The sequence below is a fragment of the Pseudophryne corroboree genome, chromosome 9 (genome assembly GCF_028390025.1).
Source record: "Pseudophryne corroboree isolate aPseCor3 chromosome 9, aPseCor3.hap2, whole genome shotgun sequence".
Taxonomy (NCBI): domain Eukaryota; kingdom Metazoa; phylum Chordata; class Amphibia; order Anura; family Myobatrachidae; genus Pseudophryne; species Pseudophryne corroboree.
Window position 1 is genome coordinate 157374086 of NC_086452.1, and position 18402 is coordinate 157392487.

At 47.6% G+C, this 18402-nt stretch overlaps 1 protein-coding gene across 4 annotated transcripts in view; it reads left to right on the forward strand.

Moving 5' to 3' along the window:
* The window catches only part of EVI5 (ecotropic viral integration site 5), a 452905-nt gene that overhangs the window by 89042 nt on the left and 345461 nt on the right, over nt 1-18402 (forward strand). For all 4 annotated transcript variants that reach the window (XM_063939881.1, XM_063939882.1, XM_063939884.1 and 1 more), the window contains exon 2: nt 4411-4640. In XM_063939881.1, coding sequence (XP_063795951.1) covers nt 4492-4640 — 149 coding nt within the window. In that variant the 5' untranslated portion in view covers nt 4411-4491. The remainder of the gene's footprint in view (nt 1-4410; nt 4641-18402) is intronic.

Below are 18402 nucleotides of genomic sequence, written 5' to 3' on the forward strand. Positions count from 1 at the left end.
GGAAGAACCCCCTGTCCCTGACACGAGGGTTCACATGTACAAAGGGAAAAGGCATGAGGTCACGTTTCCGTCCTCATTTGAGCCAAGCGAATTATGCGAAAAGGCTTGGGAATCTCCAGATCAGAGACTACAGGTTCCCAAAAGGATTCTCATGGCGTATCCTTTTCCACAGAAGGATCGGATACGATGGGAATCTGCGCCTAAAGTAGACAAGGCGCTGACACGCTTATCCAAGAAGGTGGCACTGCCTTCTCCGGATACAGCTTCCCTCAAGGATCCTGCTGATCGCAAGCAGGAAATCACCCTGAAGCACATTTACACACATTCAGGAACTATAGTTAGGCCGGCCATGGCTTCGGCCTGGGTTTGTAGTGCTGTCGTGGCATGGGCAGACTCCTTATCTACGGAGATTGACACCTTAGATAGGGATACCATCCAAATGACCATGGAGCATATCAGAGATGCTGCCTTGTATATGAGGGATGCTCAGAGAGACATTTGTTTACTAAGCTCTAGAATAAATGCTATGTCTATTTCTGCTAGGCGGCTCTTGTGGACCCGACAGTGGACGGGAGACGCCGACTCGAAGCGGCATATGGAGTCATTGCCGTACAAGGGGGAGGAATTGTTTGGAGAAGGCCTCTCGGACCTAGTCTCTACTGCTACGGCCGGTAAATCTAATTTTTTACCTTATGTTCCCCCGCAGCTTTCTAAGAAGGTACCGCATTATCAAATGCAGTCCTTTCGTTCCAATAAAAACAAGAAGGTACAAGGATCGTCCTTCGTTGCCAGAGGTAAAGGTAAGGAAAAACGGCTGCACTCAGCTAGTTCCCAGGAGCAGAAGTCCTCCCCTGCTTCCGCAAAGTCCACAGCATGACGCTGGGGCTTTCCGGGGGGAGTCAGATCAAGTGGGGGCACGTCTTCGTCTTTTCAGCCATGTCTGGGTTCAATCACAGGTGGATCCCTGGGCAATAGAGATTGTTTCCCAGGGATACAGACTGGAATTCGAAGACATGCCCCCTCGCCGGTTTTTCAAATCGGCTCTGCCAGCTTCCCGTCAGAGAGGGAGCTAGTGTTAGCGGCAATTCACAAATTGTACATTCAACAGGTGATAATCAAGGTTCCTCATCTCCAGCAAGGAGAGGGTTATTATTCATCCCTGTTTGTGGTACCGAAACCGGACGGTTCGGTCAGACCCATTCTAAATCTAAAATCCCTGAACCTGTACTTGAAGAGGTTGAAGATGGAATTGCTCAGAATGGTCATCGCCAGCCTGGAGGGAGGGGATTGGATGGTGTCCCTGGACATGAAGGATGCGTACCTTCATGTTCCGATTTTCCCCCCTCACCAGGCGTTTCTGAGATTTGCAGTACAGGATTGTCACTACCAATTTCAGACGATGCCGTTTGGTCTTTCCACGGCCCCGAGAATTTTCACCAAGGTAATGGCGGAAATGATGGTGCTCTTGCGCAAGCAGGGGGTCACAATTATCCCGTACTTGGACGATCTCCTTATAAAGGCGAGATCTCGGGAGAAATTGCTGGACAGCGTGTCTCTGTCCGTGAAGACGTTGCAGAGGCACGGTTGGATTCTCAATTTACCGAAATCCCAGCTAGTGCCTGCAACGCGTCTGACCTTTTTGGGCCTGATTCTAGACACAGACAAAAAAAGAGTTTTTTTTCTTCCGGTGGAGAAGGCTCAGGAGCTCATAGCCCTGGTCAGGAACCTTTTAAAGCCAAAAAATGTTTCTGTGCATCATTGCACAAAAGTTCTGGGGAAGATGGTGGCTTCATACGAGGCCATCCCCTTCGGCAGGTTCCATGCGAGGACCTTCCAATGGGACCTATTGGACAAATGGTCCGGGTCCCATCTACATTTGCAGAAACGGATCACCCTGTCTCCCAGGGCCAGGGTATCTCTCCTGTGGTGGCTGCACAGTGCTCACCTCCTAGAGGGTCGCAGGTTTTGCATTCAGGACTGGATCCTGGTGACCACGGACGCGAGCCTCCGAGGTTAAGGAGCTGTTGCACTGGGAAGAAATTTCCAAGGTCTCTGGTCAAGCCTAGAGACTTGTCTCCACATCAATGTCCTGGAGTTAAGGGCCATTTACAACGCCCTACGCCAGGCGGAGAAATGGCTTCAGAACAAACCGGTTCTGATTCAGTCGGACAATGTCACGGCAGTGGCTCATGTAAACCGCCAGCGCGGCACAAGGAGCAGAGTGGCCATGGCAGAGGCGTCCAGGATTCTGCGCTGGGCGGATGGCCATGTAAGCGCACTATCAGCAGTGTTCATCCCAAGGGTGGACAACTGGGAGGCGGACTTCCTCAGCAGGCACGACCTGCATCCGGGAGAGTGGGGACTTCATCAAGAAGTCTTCACACAGATCGTGGATCGTTGGGAACTGCCTCAAATAGACATGATGGTGTCCCGTCTCAACAAAAAGCTAAAGAGGTATTGCACCAGGTTAAGAGACCCTCAGGCGGTAGCGGTAGACGCTCTGGTGACACCATGGGTGTTCAGATCGGTCTATGTGTTTCCTCCTCTGCCTCTCATACCCAAGGTGTTGAGATTAATAAGACTAAGAAGGGTCAGAGCAATTCTCATTGTTCCAGATTGGCCACGGAGGTCTTGGTATCCGGATCTGCAAGAGTTGCTCACAGAAGATCCGTGGCCTCTTCCTCTAAGGCAGGACCTGCTGCAGCAGGGGCCCTGTCTGTTCCAAGACTTACCGCGGCTGCGTTTGACGGCATGGCGGTTGAACGCCGGATCCTAGCGGAAAAAGGGATTCCGGAGGAGGTTATTCCTACCCTGATCAAGGCTAGGAAGGATGTGACATCGAAACATTATCACCGTATATGGCGGAAATATGTTTCTTGGTGTGAGGCCAGAGCTGCTCCTATGGAGGAGTTCCATTTGGGCCGTTTGCTTCACTTCCTTCAAACGGGAGTGAATTTGGGCCTAAAATTAGGGTCCATAAAGGTCCAAATTTCGGCCTTATCCATTTTCTTTCAAAGAGAATTGGCTTCTATTCCTGAAGTACAGACTTTTGTGAAGGGCGTGCTGCATATTCAGCCTCCCTTTGTGCCTCCGGGGGCGCCTTGGGATCTTAACGTGGTATTAAGTTTCCTCAAGTCACCTTGGTTTGAACCACTCAAAACAGTGTAGTTGAAATGCCTCACTTGGAAAGTGGTCATGTTGTTGGCCTTAGCTTCTGCAAGGCGTGTTTCGGAATTAGCGGCTTTATCATACAAAAGCCCATACCTGATTTTTCACGTGGATAGGGCAGAGTTGAGGACTCGGCCTCAATTTCTGCCCAAGGTGGTCTCCTCTTTTCATATGAACCAACCTATTGTCGTGCCTGTGGCTACACGGGACTTGGAGGATTCTGAGTCCCTGGATGTGGTCAGGGCTTTGAAGATTTATGTGACCAGAACAGCTAGGATCCGGAAGATGGAAGCTCTGTTTGTGCTGTATGCGGCCAATAAGGTTGGCGCTCCTGCTTCAAAGCAGACTATTGCTCGCTGGATCTGTAACACGATTCAGCAGGCGCATTCTACGGCAGGATTGCCATTATTTAAATCGGTTTAGGCCCATTCCACTAGGAAGGTGGGCTCTTCTTGGGCGGCTGCCCGAGGGGTCTCTGCATTACAGCTTTGCCGAGCGGCTACTTGGTCAGGTTCCAACACTTTTGCGAAGTTCTATAAGTTTGATACCCTGGCTGAGGAGGACCTGGAGTTCTCTCATTCGGTGCTGCAGAGTCATCCGCACTCTCCCGCCCGTTTGGGAGCTTTGGTATAATCCCCATGGTCCTTACGGAGTCCCCAGCATCCACTAGGACGTTAGAGAAAATAAGATTTTACTTACCGGTAAATCTATTTCTCGTAGTTCGTAGTGGATGCTGGGCGCCCGTCCCAAGTGCGGACTTCTTCTGCAAGACTTGTATATAGTTATTGCTTTAAAAAGGGTTATATTATAGTTGGTCGGTCTTGAACCGAGGCTATGTTAATTGTTCATACTGTTAACTGGGTAGTTTATCACAAGTTATACGGTGTGATTGGTGTGGCTGGTATGAATCTCGCCCTTAGATTACAAAAATCCTTTCCTCGTACTGTTCATATCCTCTGGGCACAGTTTCTCTAACTGAGGTCTAGAGGAGGGACACAGAGGGAGGAGCCAGTGCACACCCAGAATCCAAAGCTTTTTTAAAGTGCCCTATATCCTGCGGAGCCCGTCTATTCCCCATGGTCCTTACGGAGTCCCCAGCATCCACTACGGAGTACGAGAAATAGATTTACCGGTAAGTAAAATCTTGTTTTTAGTGACACATTTGCAGTCTTATATGTGAGACCTAAGCAGAATCCAAACTGAGAAACCTCTACAGATCTGTTTTCCCCTTCCTGCTTCCAGGTGGCGACAGACAAGGTTGCAGAAAAACTGAGTTCTACTCTCTCATGGGTGAAGAACACGGTGTCCCACACTGTCAGTCAAATGGCAAGTCAGGTGGCCAGTCCATCAACTTCACTATATACTACATCGTCGTCCACCACTCTGTCTACACCAGCACTTTCTCCGTCTTCCCCAGTGCAGCTGAGTCCAGATGACGAAGTGTTGCTAGCAAAGCTAGAAGAACAGAACCGGTAAGGAATATATCAGGAGTATTCTTGTGCTCTCCTTACATTCACGCTTTTCAGTTTGCTGGCTTATAGAAGTGCATCATGTATCTCCATCAGTTTGCTTGGTCATAGGGGTGCAAAACTAATGGGGAATTATGGATAAACTGGGAAATATCCAGAGGTGAAGTTCTTCATATCCCAAATTCTGTAGGTTATTCTATACCCTCTTTTACATTGTGAAAGATAGCTTCTTTTTCATTGCCCGTCCATCCGGTCACTGATTTGAAATCCCTGTTGAAGTAAAACAGGCATAATATTTCACTTCAAAAAATTGTATACCAACAGGTAATAGATCGGGCGCTTAAGGTTGCTGCACCTCTAATGCTGCTGCTAATTATAGTGGGGTAGTCACACCCAATTAAATCAAAACACAAACAAATAGCAGCGCTGATAAACTTGCTAATACATACGGATTGAGTGAAAAATATTCAATTTAATATAGACGGCAATCATTAGCCTATTAAAACCAACATACACAACTCATAAAAATAATTAAAATGGGTCTCAATTATAATTGCCTCTAATAAACAGTCCGTTCCTATTTAATGAACTGGATAAGCAGATGTATAATGCATAGAAAGAGAGACTGACTGCGCAGTCTACCATCCAACTTTACCAATACCGCTAGAGGTGAAGTCCCTTGGTAGTTTGTTTGTAAGTGTCCAAGCGGATTCCTCAATGCTTTGCGGTGTCCTTTTCCTTAGGTTGGAAGTTGTAGGATGTAAAAAAATCTTTCCTTATTTTATCTGCAAGGGTGGAAGTCCAGTTCTGGTCCGGATATAGGCAATAAATTTGGCAAGTGATGACCCAAGGATGACATCCTTGGGTCATCACTTGCCAAATTTATTGCCTATATCCGGACCAGAACTGGACTTCCACCCTTGCAGATAAAATAAGGAAAGGACACTTACAAACAAACTACCAAGGGACTTCACCTCTAGCGGTATTGGTAAAGTTGGATGGTAGACTGCGCAGTCAGTCTCTCTTTCTATGCATTATACATCTGCTTATCCAGTTCATTAAATAGGAACGGACTGTTTATTAGAGGCAATTATAATTGAGACCCATTTTAATTATTTTTATGAGTTGTGTATGTTGGTTTTAATAGGCTAATGATTGCCGTCTATATTAAATTGAATATTTTTCACTCAATCCGTATGTATTAGCAAGTTTATCAGCGCTGCTATTTGTTTGTTTGTATAATATTTCACTTCCCCTTTCTACGGACTTAAATAACTTTCTACTGCTGCCTTGTGTTTGGTTTCTGACAAACCCTGCTGATTTTTAGTGCTAAACCTGTTAATGTCCCAGTGCAAGCCATATACAAACTCCAGGATAGTAGTGTGCTGCTCCTTTGCCTACCTACATCCTGGGTATAAATACGTCTCCGTTGCATCATATGAGGTCATCCCACACTGTACCACTAGGCCGTGCACCAATGCAATTGTAGCGTTAAGAGGCTTATCGATAAGTACATCAGAAAGATTGACATGAGAGCTGTAGGAAACTAAAAGTATCATTGTGACAAAGTATAGCAATGGAACTGGAAGATGATCTTTTCAAGCACACTTACCGTCATAGCAACCAGGTAAAGTCCTAGAACAACAGTGTTTTATTATACTCATTGATTGTATGATATTCAGATTACATAAATACAGAATTAGGGGTATATTCAATTGAAGTCGCTGTAGTGCTGCTCTCCCTCGTCGGCCCGCGACTCTCCCCTTCCTCTCTAAGACCCCGCATCACAGTCGTCGCTCACGGCAGCGTCCACCTGGCTCCAGCAAGCAAGGTCTCGCTTGCTGGAGCCGGTTGGATGCTGCTGTGACATCCTCCTGCTCTCCCTGTCTGGTTGCCCGCGGCTCTCCTTATCACTGCTCCCGCATCTCACTCACTTCGACTTTTTTTCAAGTCGAAGTGAGATGGTCGAAAAGGAGGCCAAAACCTATCGGTTTTGGCCCCGTTTTTGACACAAGCACGTGGATCGGCAGCTATTCCGCCAATCCACTTGCTTTTTGACAAGTCGAATTCCTCGACTTGACGAATATATTGAATAGGTCGGAACCCCTTCCGACCTAAAAAAGTCGAAAACTGCCATCTTTTCGACAGACGGTAGCATTCGAAGTCCATTTTCAATGGTTTCAGACTATTCACTCATAGGTTCCAACGTTAGTTTAATACTATTACATGTTTGTCATAAAGGAAAACATGGCAGCAGTAACTTTACTGCACGTTGATGGGTCAGCACCATTATGCAAATGTTGTGGTTTAGAATATGACCCATAAATTGTTTTTTGAGAAGTTAGTAAATCTGGTAATAATTGGCCACAGAGACAGAGGTCTGACGTGACTGAGTGCCAATAAACCAATGGTGCAGTGTTGTGCCGTCTGATTTTATTTTACGGATTGTTTCTGAACAGCACCCCTTCCCAGTAATTATTTACTGTCCTCGTGTAATTCATTGTTTTTAAAATCCCTGTTTTTAAAAATGTCCTGAAATTTGTAAAGTTAGCCACATGCTTTGATTCTGCTGCAGAGCTCAAGAGCCAAGGTTTGGCCAAGTGAGCATGAGATCTTCGGTTTGGCACTTTGGGTGAGTGGCTTACCGGGAAGATGGCAGAGTACATCAGTAAATGGGGTATCCGTTTGAATGGTCGACCATGTTAATTCGTTAGGTCAACCACTATTGTTCGACATTGACATGGACGTGGTTAACACAGGACGGGTCGACATGGCTTTAAAAAAAATTACTTATTTTTTTTCATGTTTACCATCCACGTGGACTACGATTGGGAACGGTAACCTGTGCCAATCGCAGCGGTAGCGGAGAGAGGCACCTTGCCTTCGCTCGCCATGCAAGGGGACGCGATACATTAATTGGGGTTCCTGGTCATGTTACGGAAAAAATTACACTAAAAACAGTAAAATAAAAATAAAAATCCATGTCAGTCTTTTCATGTGTTGACCTGCCCCGTGTCTACTATTAGTCAATCTTGACCATGTCTATGTCGACCAATAGTGGTCGACCTTAACATGGTCGACCATTCATACCAGAACCAGTAAATAGATATTGTCTTGTCAGTCTGATTAATTTTTTTGGATATTGTGGCTGTGGAATAACAACTCCTCTCAGTCCATAGCGAAACTTACTTAACTTGTGCTTCATACAGTACTTCTGTATCTTATCTGCCTATTTTTTTTTTGTGTTTGCTTATCGCTAAAAAATTCCTGTCAGATGGAAGGACAAATTACTAGATTGTGTCTATACTTTAAATGTGTTCAGGTTGAATTCTCCAAGCCTTTCTATTCTGTTGTGTATTGTATATCTAATGAGTGCTCCCCTAGAAACCCTATTTATCCTCCGGTGTTTCCGCATGTCAGTGCTCCAGGCAGTGTAGACAGCGGTGCAGAGCTGGGGTTTGCCAGGAAGTGAGTGCACCATTCTATTGTCATATGTCTACTTTTTCTCCGGCAGGGTCCACAAGTTATCCACAAGATAACATTGGGATATGATGAAGCGACAGCGGATTTGCACCGATCGGTCAAAGCTTTTCAACCTCCCAGCATGCAACGGGCTCATCCATATATCCCCGCCTCCTGGCTCAGGCAAATAATTTTTTTGTTAGGTGCGGCAGGAGCTGGACCATGGTCAGAGGGCTGCTGGTTTTAGCAGCCCTAAGCTTTCTTATTTTATTTTTATAGTCTTACTACTTTTTCTTGAGTGATCTTTCTAAAAAGCGTCTTATACGTACCTTAGAAAGAGTCGCTACAACAACTCTCTGCCGGGTCGCGACAACGTTTACCCACGAGTACAGTGCTGTTTCGGCAGGCGTCTGTGTTGGATATACTAGCAGGTCCAGCAGACGTTACCAGGCTGTGGCCGGAGCACGGGGAGAAGGTAAGGCATCGGTTCCGCTTAGAAGCGGATTACGGACACAGCCGCACTGTTTTGGGAGGAGGCTACCAATTAGTCGCTGACGCGGCTGCCACCTCAGGTGCACCAGCGCTAGGCCTTAGGGATCAGAGGCTCCAGGAATAGTATGAGGCCGCAATCCCTAGGGTTGATGTCAGCAGTGGGGAGTCGGTCGCTCTCCTGGTTGCCCCTCCCCCCGGTTCATGACCAGTTTCCTCTGAGTCTCCCACCATGAACTGTTTCCCGCTTCCGTCTCAGATGCTGTACACGTAGGGGACCCAGTCGCAGAATAGGCGGCGGTGTGATAAGTGCGTCTGTGTTCACTGAGCGTCTGTGTTCACTATAGGTTCATGGAGCAGCAGTGTACAGTAGTAGTGTAAGGATCCACTCAGCGTTCGCTAACGTATTGATCGGTCCTGGAAGCGAGGTGAGTCTCCCTGTATCCCACTCTACTGAGTATGGGTAATACAGCACTAGGTCTCTATCTACCTTTTGGAGTACGAGTAGTTAGATAAGTGCCTATTGCATTTGAGTCTGTATACTATTACTGCTGTTTCTTTCGCCATGCATCTGAATACGGTAGATCTGTTTAAACATGATTCAGTGATATGTTCTCCTACATACTTGAAATGTAGTTGATGGTGTGCTCATATTGCTTATTATACTAATGCGTAACATGTGACTGACTGCTAGTTTGATTGCTGACTTTACTATATATTCTGTCAGGTTTTTTCTATTCCGATCCTCAATGCATTGGTAGGTTTGGATTGTAGGTGACTTTAAAAAGCTTGAAGTGATTACAGTCACAAATTGTGTAGTACGCTGTGGCAGAGGTGAGGAAGATACACTCACAGCAACATAAACACTCATATCATGTTTGTCTTGCAAAGCTGTGTTAACCTCTCAGGATCTGGTTCAGGATGGTTTGTGTGCAAATTGTTTTGGTTTTCACCAGGGTCTCTTGAAAAATACAAGGCAGATTCAGGTGCACAGACATTATCCAGTATAACTGAACAGATAATTCCTCCAACTCCTGTCCCAGGGATAGGTTACACGATTAACCCTTAAATGCAGCTTCCCACCTGCGGTTTATCACTTCCAGCAGCAGCCTCTCAAAAGAAACGAACTGATAAGCCAGTGGTAAGTAAATCTTCATCCTCACAGGCTACACATGTTTCAGATGAGGATTCATCGGAGGATGAAAGCTCAATAACCTCTACTTCGGCATACGAAGAGGAGGAGGAAGGTCTCAGCTCAGTGGATATAGCTGAGTTAATTAAAGCAATGAAAGCCATTCTTTCCTTGGAGGATTCAGCAGAGCATGTGTTAAAAACCAAGGCACCTGTGTTTAAACATCCCAGAACAGTTAAGACTGAGTTTCCAAGGTTCAGATCATCTGACGGAAATCATGGAAGAGGCTTGGGCTACGCCCAATAAGACGTTTATAATTCCTAAGAAATGGAATTCCAATTTTCTGCTGCGGGATACACTGGCCTCCACAAGGATAGACATTGGGGGGTGTAGAGTAGTATCTTGATGTAAGGCACCAACAGGCTCAAAGCGTTGACTGTTCCCAGAATGCACAGCGCCGCCTCCTCTATAACCCCCGCCTCCCTGCACAGAGCTCAGTTTTGTAGTTGGTGCTGCAGTAAGCAGGCACATAACAGAGGGGCTGCTCCAGGCAGCCCTAAGAAGAGCTTTTTTTGAAGAAAAAAGTGAAGACTTCAAGGGCAGCAGCAGTGGTAAATGTCAGAAGACATTCACTGCTGCAGCTCCAGCTCTCCCCAGCGGCGCTGTACACTCCCGAGCCCTGGTTGCCGGGTAACTACAGCAGGAGGCTCCGATTTTCTTCACGTCAGGGGCTCTCCGGGATTGCGTGGCCGCGCTTCGGGAGGATCCGGCGCGGTCAGTGGGAGGCGGGCCGCGCGCACTGGCGGTGAACACTGTAGCAGTACAGGCGATCCCACTAGATCACCAGGGCATGGGTGCAAGTCAGGTTTTCTCTCTAAACCATTTTCAGTAGCCCACAGTACCTGGTGGTTTTGCCAGCAGGGGGATAAGGCTTCGACCTGAAGCCCCTCCCCCAGCCCCAGGGCGCCATTTCCCGCAAATGTTTCTGCCCTGGAGCTGCATATCTGTCTCTCCCTCACTCCCTCTGTGTTTGGGCGCCATTATCTCTCAGCTTCACTGTTCCTGGGACTGCTTGGGTAAATCCTCCTGTGTAAAGCCGCCTGGTTGTCAGTGCTGTGATTTTACATGACACTTAAGTATTCTACCTGCCTTTTTAGACAGTGCTAGTTAAGAAAGAGTGCATTTAGTCAGGGTTTTCTAGTACAATTACCCTGTGATATACATCCAGTTCTTACTGTGCAGTGTTATATCTATTGACTATATAGCTATATATATAATCTAGTCCAGTGCAGTATTATTGTTAGTCACAGTTTGTACAATGCAGAGGTTATTACTATCTGTGTGTGCATTAGATAGCTGAGTGGTGTCCATTTCGTGTCTTTCACTCAACTTGCTATCCCTATATTCTATAACCTGGGGGGGCTTGGTGCGTCAGGTTTTATATTGATATAGGATTTTCACAAAGATATACTTTAATACATATTTCTTTTACGTCCTAGAGGATGCTGGGGACTCTGTAAGGACCATGGGGTATAGACGGGCTCAGCATGAGACATGGGCACTACAAAGAACTTTACAATGGGTGTGCACTGGCTCCTCCCCCTATGCCCCTCCTCCACACCTCAGTTAGATCCTGTGCCCAGAGGAGACTGGGTGCATTACAGGGGAGCTCTACTGAGTTTCTCTGAAAAAGACTTTTGTTAGGTTTTTTATTTTCAGGGAGCACTGCTGGCAACAGGCTCCCTGCATCGTGGGACTGAGGGGAGAGAAGCAGACCTACTTAAATGATAGGCTCTGCTTCTTAGACTACTGGACACCATTAGCTCCAGAGGGTCGGAACACAGGTCTCACCCTCGTTGTTCGTCCCGGAGCCGCGCCGCTGTCCTCCTCACAGAGTCGGAAGATAGAAGCCTGGTGAGTATAAAAAGAAAGAAGACTTCAAAGGCGGCAGAAGACTTCTGATCTTCACTGAGGTACCGCGCCGCGCCATTGCTCCCACATTCACACACACTGATGGCACTGTATGGGTGCAGGGGGGGGGTGCCCTGGGCAGCAATCATAAACTTCTAAGGACATTGGCATAGATATATATATATATATATATATATTTATACTGCGGAGGCAGTATATTACAGAAACCCCCGCCAGTATAAACATTTGAGCGGGACTGAAGCCCGCCGTTGAGGGGGCGGAGCTTGATCCTCCAGCACTAACCAGCGACATTTTCTCCACAGCACGCTGCAGAGAAGCTGGCTGCCTGGACTCTCCCCTGCTGAACACAAGTACAGAGGGCACAAATGAGGTGGGTGGGGGGGGGGCACATTTATTTGGCGCAGTGAGTGTATTATTATATATATATATATATATATATATATATATATATATATATATATATATATAATATAAAAGCGCTGTGCTGACTGGGATTTTATTCCAGGGTCCGGTGGCGCTGGGTGTGTGCTGGCATACTCTCTCTCTGTCTCTCCTAAGGGCCTTATTGGGGGACTGTCTCCATATAGATATATATCCCTGAGTGTGTGGGGGTGTCGGTACGTGTGTGTCGGCATGTCTGAAGCAGAAGGCTTATCTAAGGAGGAGGTGGAGCAGATGATTGTGGTGTTGGCAACGCCGACACCTGATTGGCTATGTGGAATGTATTAAATGCAAATGTGTCTTTATTACATAAGAGATTGGACAAAGCAGAGTCCAGGGAAGTAACAGGGAGTCAATCCATGGCTTTGGCTGTGTCACAGGGCCCTTCAGGGTCTCAGAAACGTCCCCTGTCCCACGTAGCAGACACTGATACCGACACGGATTCTGACTCCAGTGTCGATTACGATGATGCGAGGTTACACCCAAGGGTAGCCAAAAGTATTCATTATATGATTATTGCTATATAAGATGTTTTGTATATCACAGATGACCCCTCTGTCCCTGACACGAGGGTATGCATGTTAAAGGAAAAGAAACCTGAGGTAACGTTTCCCCCATCTCATGAGCTGAACGCTTTATTTGAAAAGGCTTGGAAACTCCAGACAAGAAACTGCAGATTCCCAAGAGAATTCTTATGGCGTACCCTTTCCCCGCGCAGGACAGGTTACGGTGGGAATCCTCGCCCAGGGTGGACAAGGCTTTAACGCGCTTGTCCAAAAAGGTGGCTCTACCTTCTCCGGACACGGCAGCCCTCAAGGTTCCTGCTGATCGCAGACAGGAAACTACCTTAAAATCAGTTTATACACATACGGGTGCCTTGCTGAGACCGGCAGTAGCGTCGGCATGGGTATGTAGCTCAGTAGAAGCATGGGCAGATAACTTGTCATCTGACATTGACACCCTAGATAGGGAGAGCATTTTATTGACCTTGGGTCACATTAAAGACGCAGCCTTATATATGAGAGACGCTGCGAGAGACGTTGGGCTGTTAGGTTCAAGAGCCAACGCCATGGCGATTTCTGTTAGGTGAGCCCTGTGGACCCGCCAATGGACGGGTGATGCCGACTCAAAGAGACATATGGAAGTTTTACCTTACAAGGGTGAGGTCTTATTTTGGGAGGGTCTCACGGACCTGGTTTCCATGGCTACCGTGGGTAAATCTTCTTTTTTGCCTTATGTTCCCCCACAGCAAAAGAAAACACCACAATATCAGATGCAGTCCTTTCGGTCGCATAAGTCCAGAAGAGGTCGGGGCTCTTCCTTCCTCGCCAGAGGTAAGGGTAGAGGGAAAAGAGTGCCTGCTATGGCTAGTTCCCAGGAGCAGAAGTCCTCCCCGGCTTCTACTAAATCCACCGCATGACGCTGGGGCTTCACCGAGGGAGTCCGCGCCGGTGGGGGCACGTCTTTGACTCTTCAGCCAGGTCTGGGTTCTGTTAGACGTGGATCCTTGAGCGATGGAAATTATATCCCAAGGCTACAAACTGGAATTCGAAGAGGTGCCTTCTCGCCGATTTTTCAAGTCGGCTTTGCCAGCTTCTCCCCCAGAGAGGGAAGTAGTTTTAGCTGCAATTCAAAAGCTGTATCAACAGCAAGTGATTATCAAGGTTCCCCTGGTCCAACAGGGAAAAGGGTACTATTCAACCCTGTGTTTGGTCCCGAAACCGGATGGATCGGTCAGACCCATTCTGAATCTAAAATCCATAAACCTGTTCTTGAAAAAGTTCAAATTCAAGATGGAATCGCTCCAGGCAGTTATCTCCAGCCTGGAAAGGGGGGGGATTTTATGGTGTCACTAGACATAAATGATGCATACCTTCATGTCCCCATTTATCCTCCTCATCAGGCGTACCTGAGATTCGCTGTACAGGACTGTCATTACCAGTTTCAGACGTTGCCGTTTGGTCTTTCCACGGGCCCGAGGATTTTCACCAAGGTAATGGTGGAAATGATGGTGCTCCTGCGCAGGCAGAGAGTCACAATTATCCCGTACTTGGACGATCTCCTGATAAAAGCGAGATCGAGAGATCAATTGCAGAAGAGCGTGTCGCTCTCCCTGAGAGTGCTACAACATCAACCAAAAAGAGTGTCAGTCCATCAATGCACTCGAGTACTGGGAAAAATGGTGGCGGCCTACGAGGCCATCCCCTTCGGCAGGTTCTATGCGATGACATTTCAATTCGACCTTCTTGACAAGTGGTCGGGGTCCCATCTACAAATGCATCAGTAAATAAGCCTGTCCACCAGGTTCAGGGTCTCTCTACTGTGGTGACTGCAGAGTGCTCACCTTCTCGAGGGTCGCAGGTTCGGCATTCAAGACTGGGTTCTGATGACCACGGATGCGAGCCTCCGAGGATGGGGAGCAGTCACACAAGGAAGACATTTTCAGGGACTGTGGTAAAGCCAGGAGGCTTGTCTACACATCAACGTACTGGAATTGAGGGCCATATACAATGGCCTTCGACAAGCGGAGAATCTTCTTCGCGACCTACCGGTTCTGATTCAATCAGACAACGTCACAGCCGTGGCTCATGTAAACCGCCAAGGCGGGACAAGGAGCAGAGTGGCAATGGCGGAAGCCACCAGGATTCTTCGCTGGGCGGAAAATCACTTAAGCGCTCTGTCAGCTGTCTTCATTCCGGGAGTGGACAACTGGGAAGCAGACTTCCTCAGCAGACACGATCTCCATCCAGGAGAGTGGGGACTTCATCAAGAAGTTTTTGCAGAGATAACAAGTCATTGGGTACTTCCTCAAATAGACATGATGGCGTATCACCTCAACAAGAAGCTTCGGAGGTATTGTGCCAGGTCAAGGGACCCTCAGGCAGTAGCGGTGGACACCCTGGTGACACCATGGGTGTTTCAGTCGGTCTATGTGTTCCCTCCTCTTCCGCTCATCTCAAAAATATTAAGAATCATAAGACAAAAGAGTGCTGACAATACTCATTGTTCCAGATTGGCCTTGAAGAGCCTGGTATTCAGATCTTCAGGAAATGCTCACAGAAGATCCGTGGCCTCTTCCTCTCAGGGAGGACCTGTTGCTGCAGGGGCCCTGCGTGTTCCAAGACTTACCGCTGTTACGTTTGACGGCATGGCGGTTGAACGCCAAATCCTAGCTGGGAAAGGTATTCCGGAGGAAGTCATCCCTACTCTAATAAAGGCTAGGAAGGAGGTGATGGCGAAACATTATCACCGTATCTGGAGGAAGTATGTATCTTGGTGTGAAGCCAAGAATGCTCCTACGGAAGATTTACATCTGGCCCGTTTTCTCCACTTTCTGCAGACAGGAGTGGATATGGGCCTAAAGTTAGGCTCCATTAAGGTACAGATTTCGGCCCTATCAATTTTCTTTCAGAAGGAATTGGCTTCTCTCCCAGAAGTCCAGACTTTTGTAAAGGGAGTGCTGCACATCCAGCCTCCTTTTGTGCCCCCAGTGGCACCAGGGGATCTTAACGTGGTGTTACAGTTCCTAAAGTCTCACTGGTTTGAACCTCTTCAAACGGTTGAATTAAAATTTCTCACTTGGAAGGTGGTCATGTTGTTGGCCTTGGCATCTGCAAAGCGGGTGTCCGAATTGGCGGCTTTATCTCACAAAAGCCCCTATCTGATTTTCCATGCGGATATAGCAGAGTTGAGGACTTGTCCTCAATTTTTGCCTAAGGTGGTTTCATCGTTTCATATGAACCAACCTATTGTGGTATCTGTGGCTACGGGTGACTTGGAGGATTCCAAGTCCCTTGATGTAGTCAGGGCCTTAAAAATTTATGTAGCCAGGACGGTTCGGGTTAGGAAAACAGAGGCACGGTTTGTCTTGTATGCAGCCAACAAGGTTGGCGCTCCTGCTTCTAAGCAGACTATTGCTCGCTGGAACTGTAATACAATTCAGAAGGCTCATTCTACAGCTGGATTGCAGTTACCAAATTCAGTAAAGGCCCATTCCACAAGAAAGGTGGGATCTTCTTGGGCGGCTGCCTGAGGCACCTCGGCATTACAGCTGTGCCGAGCAGCTACTTGGTCGGGTTCAAACACTTTTGCAAAATTCTACAAGTTTGATACCCTGGCTGATGAGGACCTCGTGTTTGCTCATTCGGTGCTGCAGAGTCATCCGCACTCTCCCGCCCGTTTGGGAGCTTTGGTATAATCCCCATGGTCCTTACAGAGTCCCCAGCATCCTCTAGGACGTAAGAGAAAATAAGATTTTAAACCTACCGGTAAATCTTTTTCTCCTAGTCCGTAGAGGATGCTGGGCGCCCGTCCCAGTGCAGACATATTTCTGCAAGGCTTGTATATAGTTATTGCTTACATAAGGGTTATGTTACAGTTAAGATCAGTCTTTGGCTGTTTTGTTCATACTGTTAACTGGTTGCGTATATTCCAGGTTATACGGTGTGGATGGTGTGGGCTGGTCTGAATCTTGCCCTTAGATTAACAAAAATCCTTTCCTCGTACTGTCCGTCTCCTCTGGGCACAGTTCTCTAACTGAGGTCTGGAGGAGGGGCATACAGGGAGGAGCCAGTGCACACCCATCTAAAGTTTTTAGAGTGCCCATGTCTCCTGCGGAGCCCGTCTATACCCCATGGTCCTTACGGAGTCCCCAGCATCCTCTACGGACTAGGAGAAAAAGATTTACCGGTAGGTTTAAAATCTTTTTTTTTCTCTCTGATTTAGTCACCATATCTCTCCTTTATCTCTGCTAGTGCTGACTACACTGCGCAGGGGTTTGGGTAAGAGGTATTGTGCTGCTGCCAATTTTACTGTGTTACCTGATACTGCAAGTTATATCATGTCTGCTTCTGAGGGTAACTGTTCTGGGGCTGAACACACTGCCGGTATTGCTGAAGCCACAGATCCCTATGAGGGGAATAAAGCAGCTGTGGGCTCTGGTTCTGGAGGCTCCTTGCCCCCCAGTGGGACTGTGGCAACGGAGGTACATAATGACCCACCGTGGCCTGCTTTTTCCACGCTTCTACATACGCTAGTTAATAAACTAACACCCCCTATGGGACCCCCAATGCCGGTACTGCCGTATGTGGTCCCTGCAGCTAACCCGCCGTGGGCGGGCGATTTATCTGCTCAATTAAAGAAGTTGAACCAGTCCCTGACTACTAAAAAGTCTGACCATCGCTCGCCTAAGCCCAAGGGGTCCTCTAAGCGAGCGCTTGTCTCCTCACAATCCACTGCTGTCACTGACACCTCGTCTGATGAAGACGGCACTTACACTGACCCCACAGGTTCTGACTCAGATACTGCTGAGGGGGAGGGTAATTCACATGTGGATGTTCCTGATCTTTTGGATGCTATTAAGTTAATTCTACAGATTACGGATGATCCCGAGCCATCCGTCCCTCCTAAGAAACCAGATAGGTTCAAGCCTCAGAAGGTGGTTTAAACAAGTTTTACCTCACTCTGATCACCTAGTGGATATTCGTCAGGAACCCTGGGAAAACCCGGGTACGACGTTTGTGCCTCCAAAAGAAGATGCTGGCTCGCTATCCCCTCGCACCAGAGCTGTCTAAGAATTGGGAAACGCCTCCTCTAGTAGACTCACATGTGTCTAGGATGGTGGTTTCCTCAGCTCTACCTGTCACTACCGTCACGTCTCTAAAAGAGCCTACGGATAAACGTGTCGAGGGTTGTCTGAAAGCGATTTACACCCTCACGGGTGCTGCACAAAGGCCCACTATTGCAGCAACATGGGCTGCAGAGGCTATTGAAGCATGGGCCTTGGAGTTAGAAGCTGAAATCTCTTCTGACCATGCTAGACAATGCTTGTCATATATTGTCACAGATTCTCGCTATATTAAAGAGGCGGCTTCTGATGCCGGTATCCTAGCAGCCAAGGCCTCTACTACGTCAGTCCTGGCTCGCCGGATATTGTGGCTGAAATCCTGGTCTGTGGATCTGTACTCTAGAAAAACCCTGGAGGTACTCCCTTTCAAGGGAGATATTCTGTTTGGGGAGGACTTAAATAAGATAGTGGCTGACTTGGCTACTACCAAAACTGCCTGTCTGCCAAGTACCGCTCCTTCTGTGTCGAAGACTAAAGGTACTTCCTTTCGCCCCTTTCGTCCTTCAGGTAAAGCAAAAGGTCAGGCGTACAACAAGCAGGCCTGCACTTCCAAACCTGGTAAGCCAAAGCCAAAAAGAGCCTGGGTGGCCCTTAAGCCAGCTTCCAAGGCCGATAAACCTGCCACATGACGGGGTGGGCCTCCCTCTGGGGGATCCCAGGGTGGAGGGCCGGCTTCTAGAGTA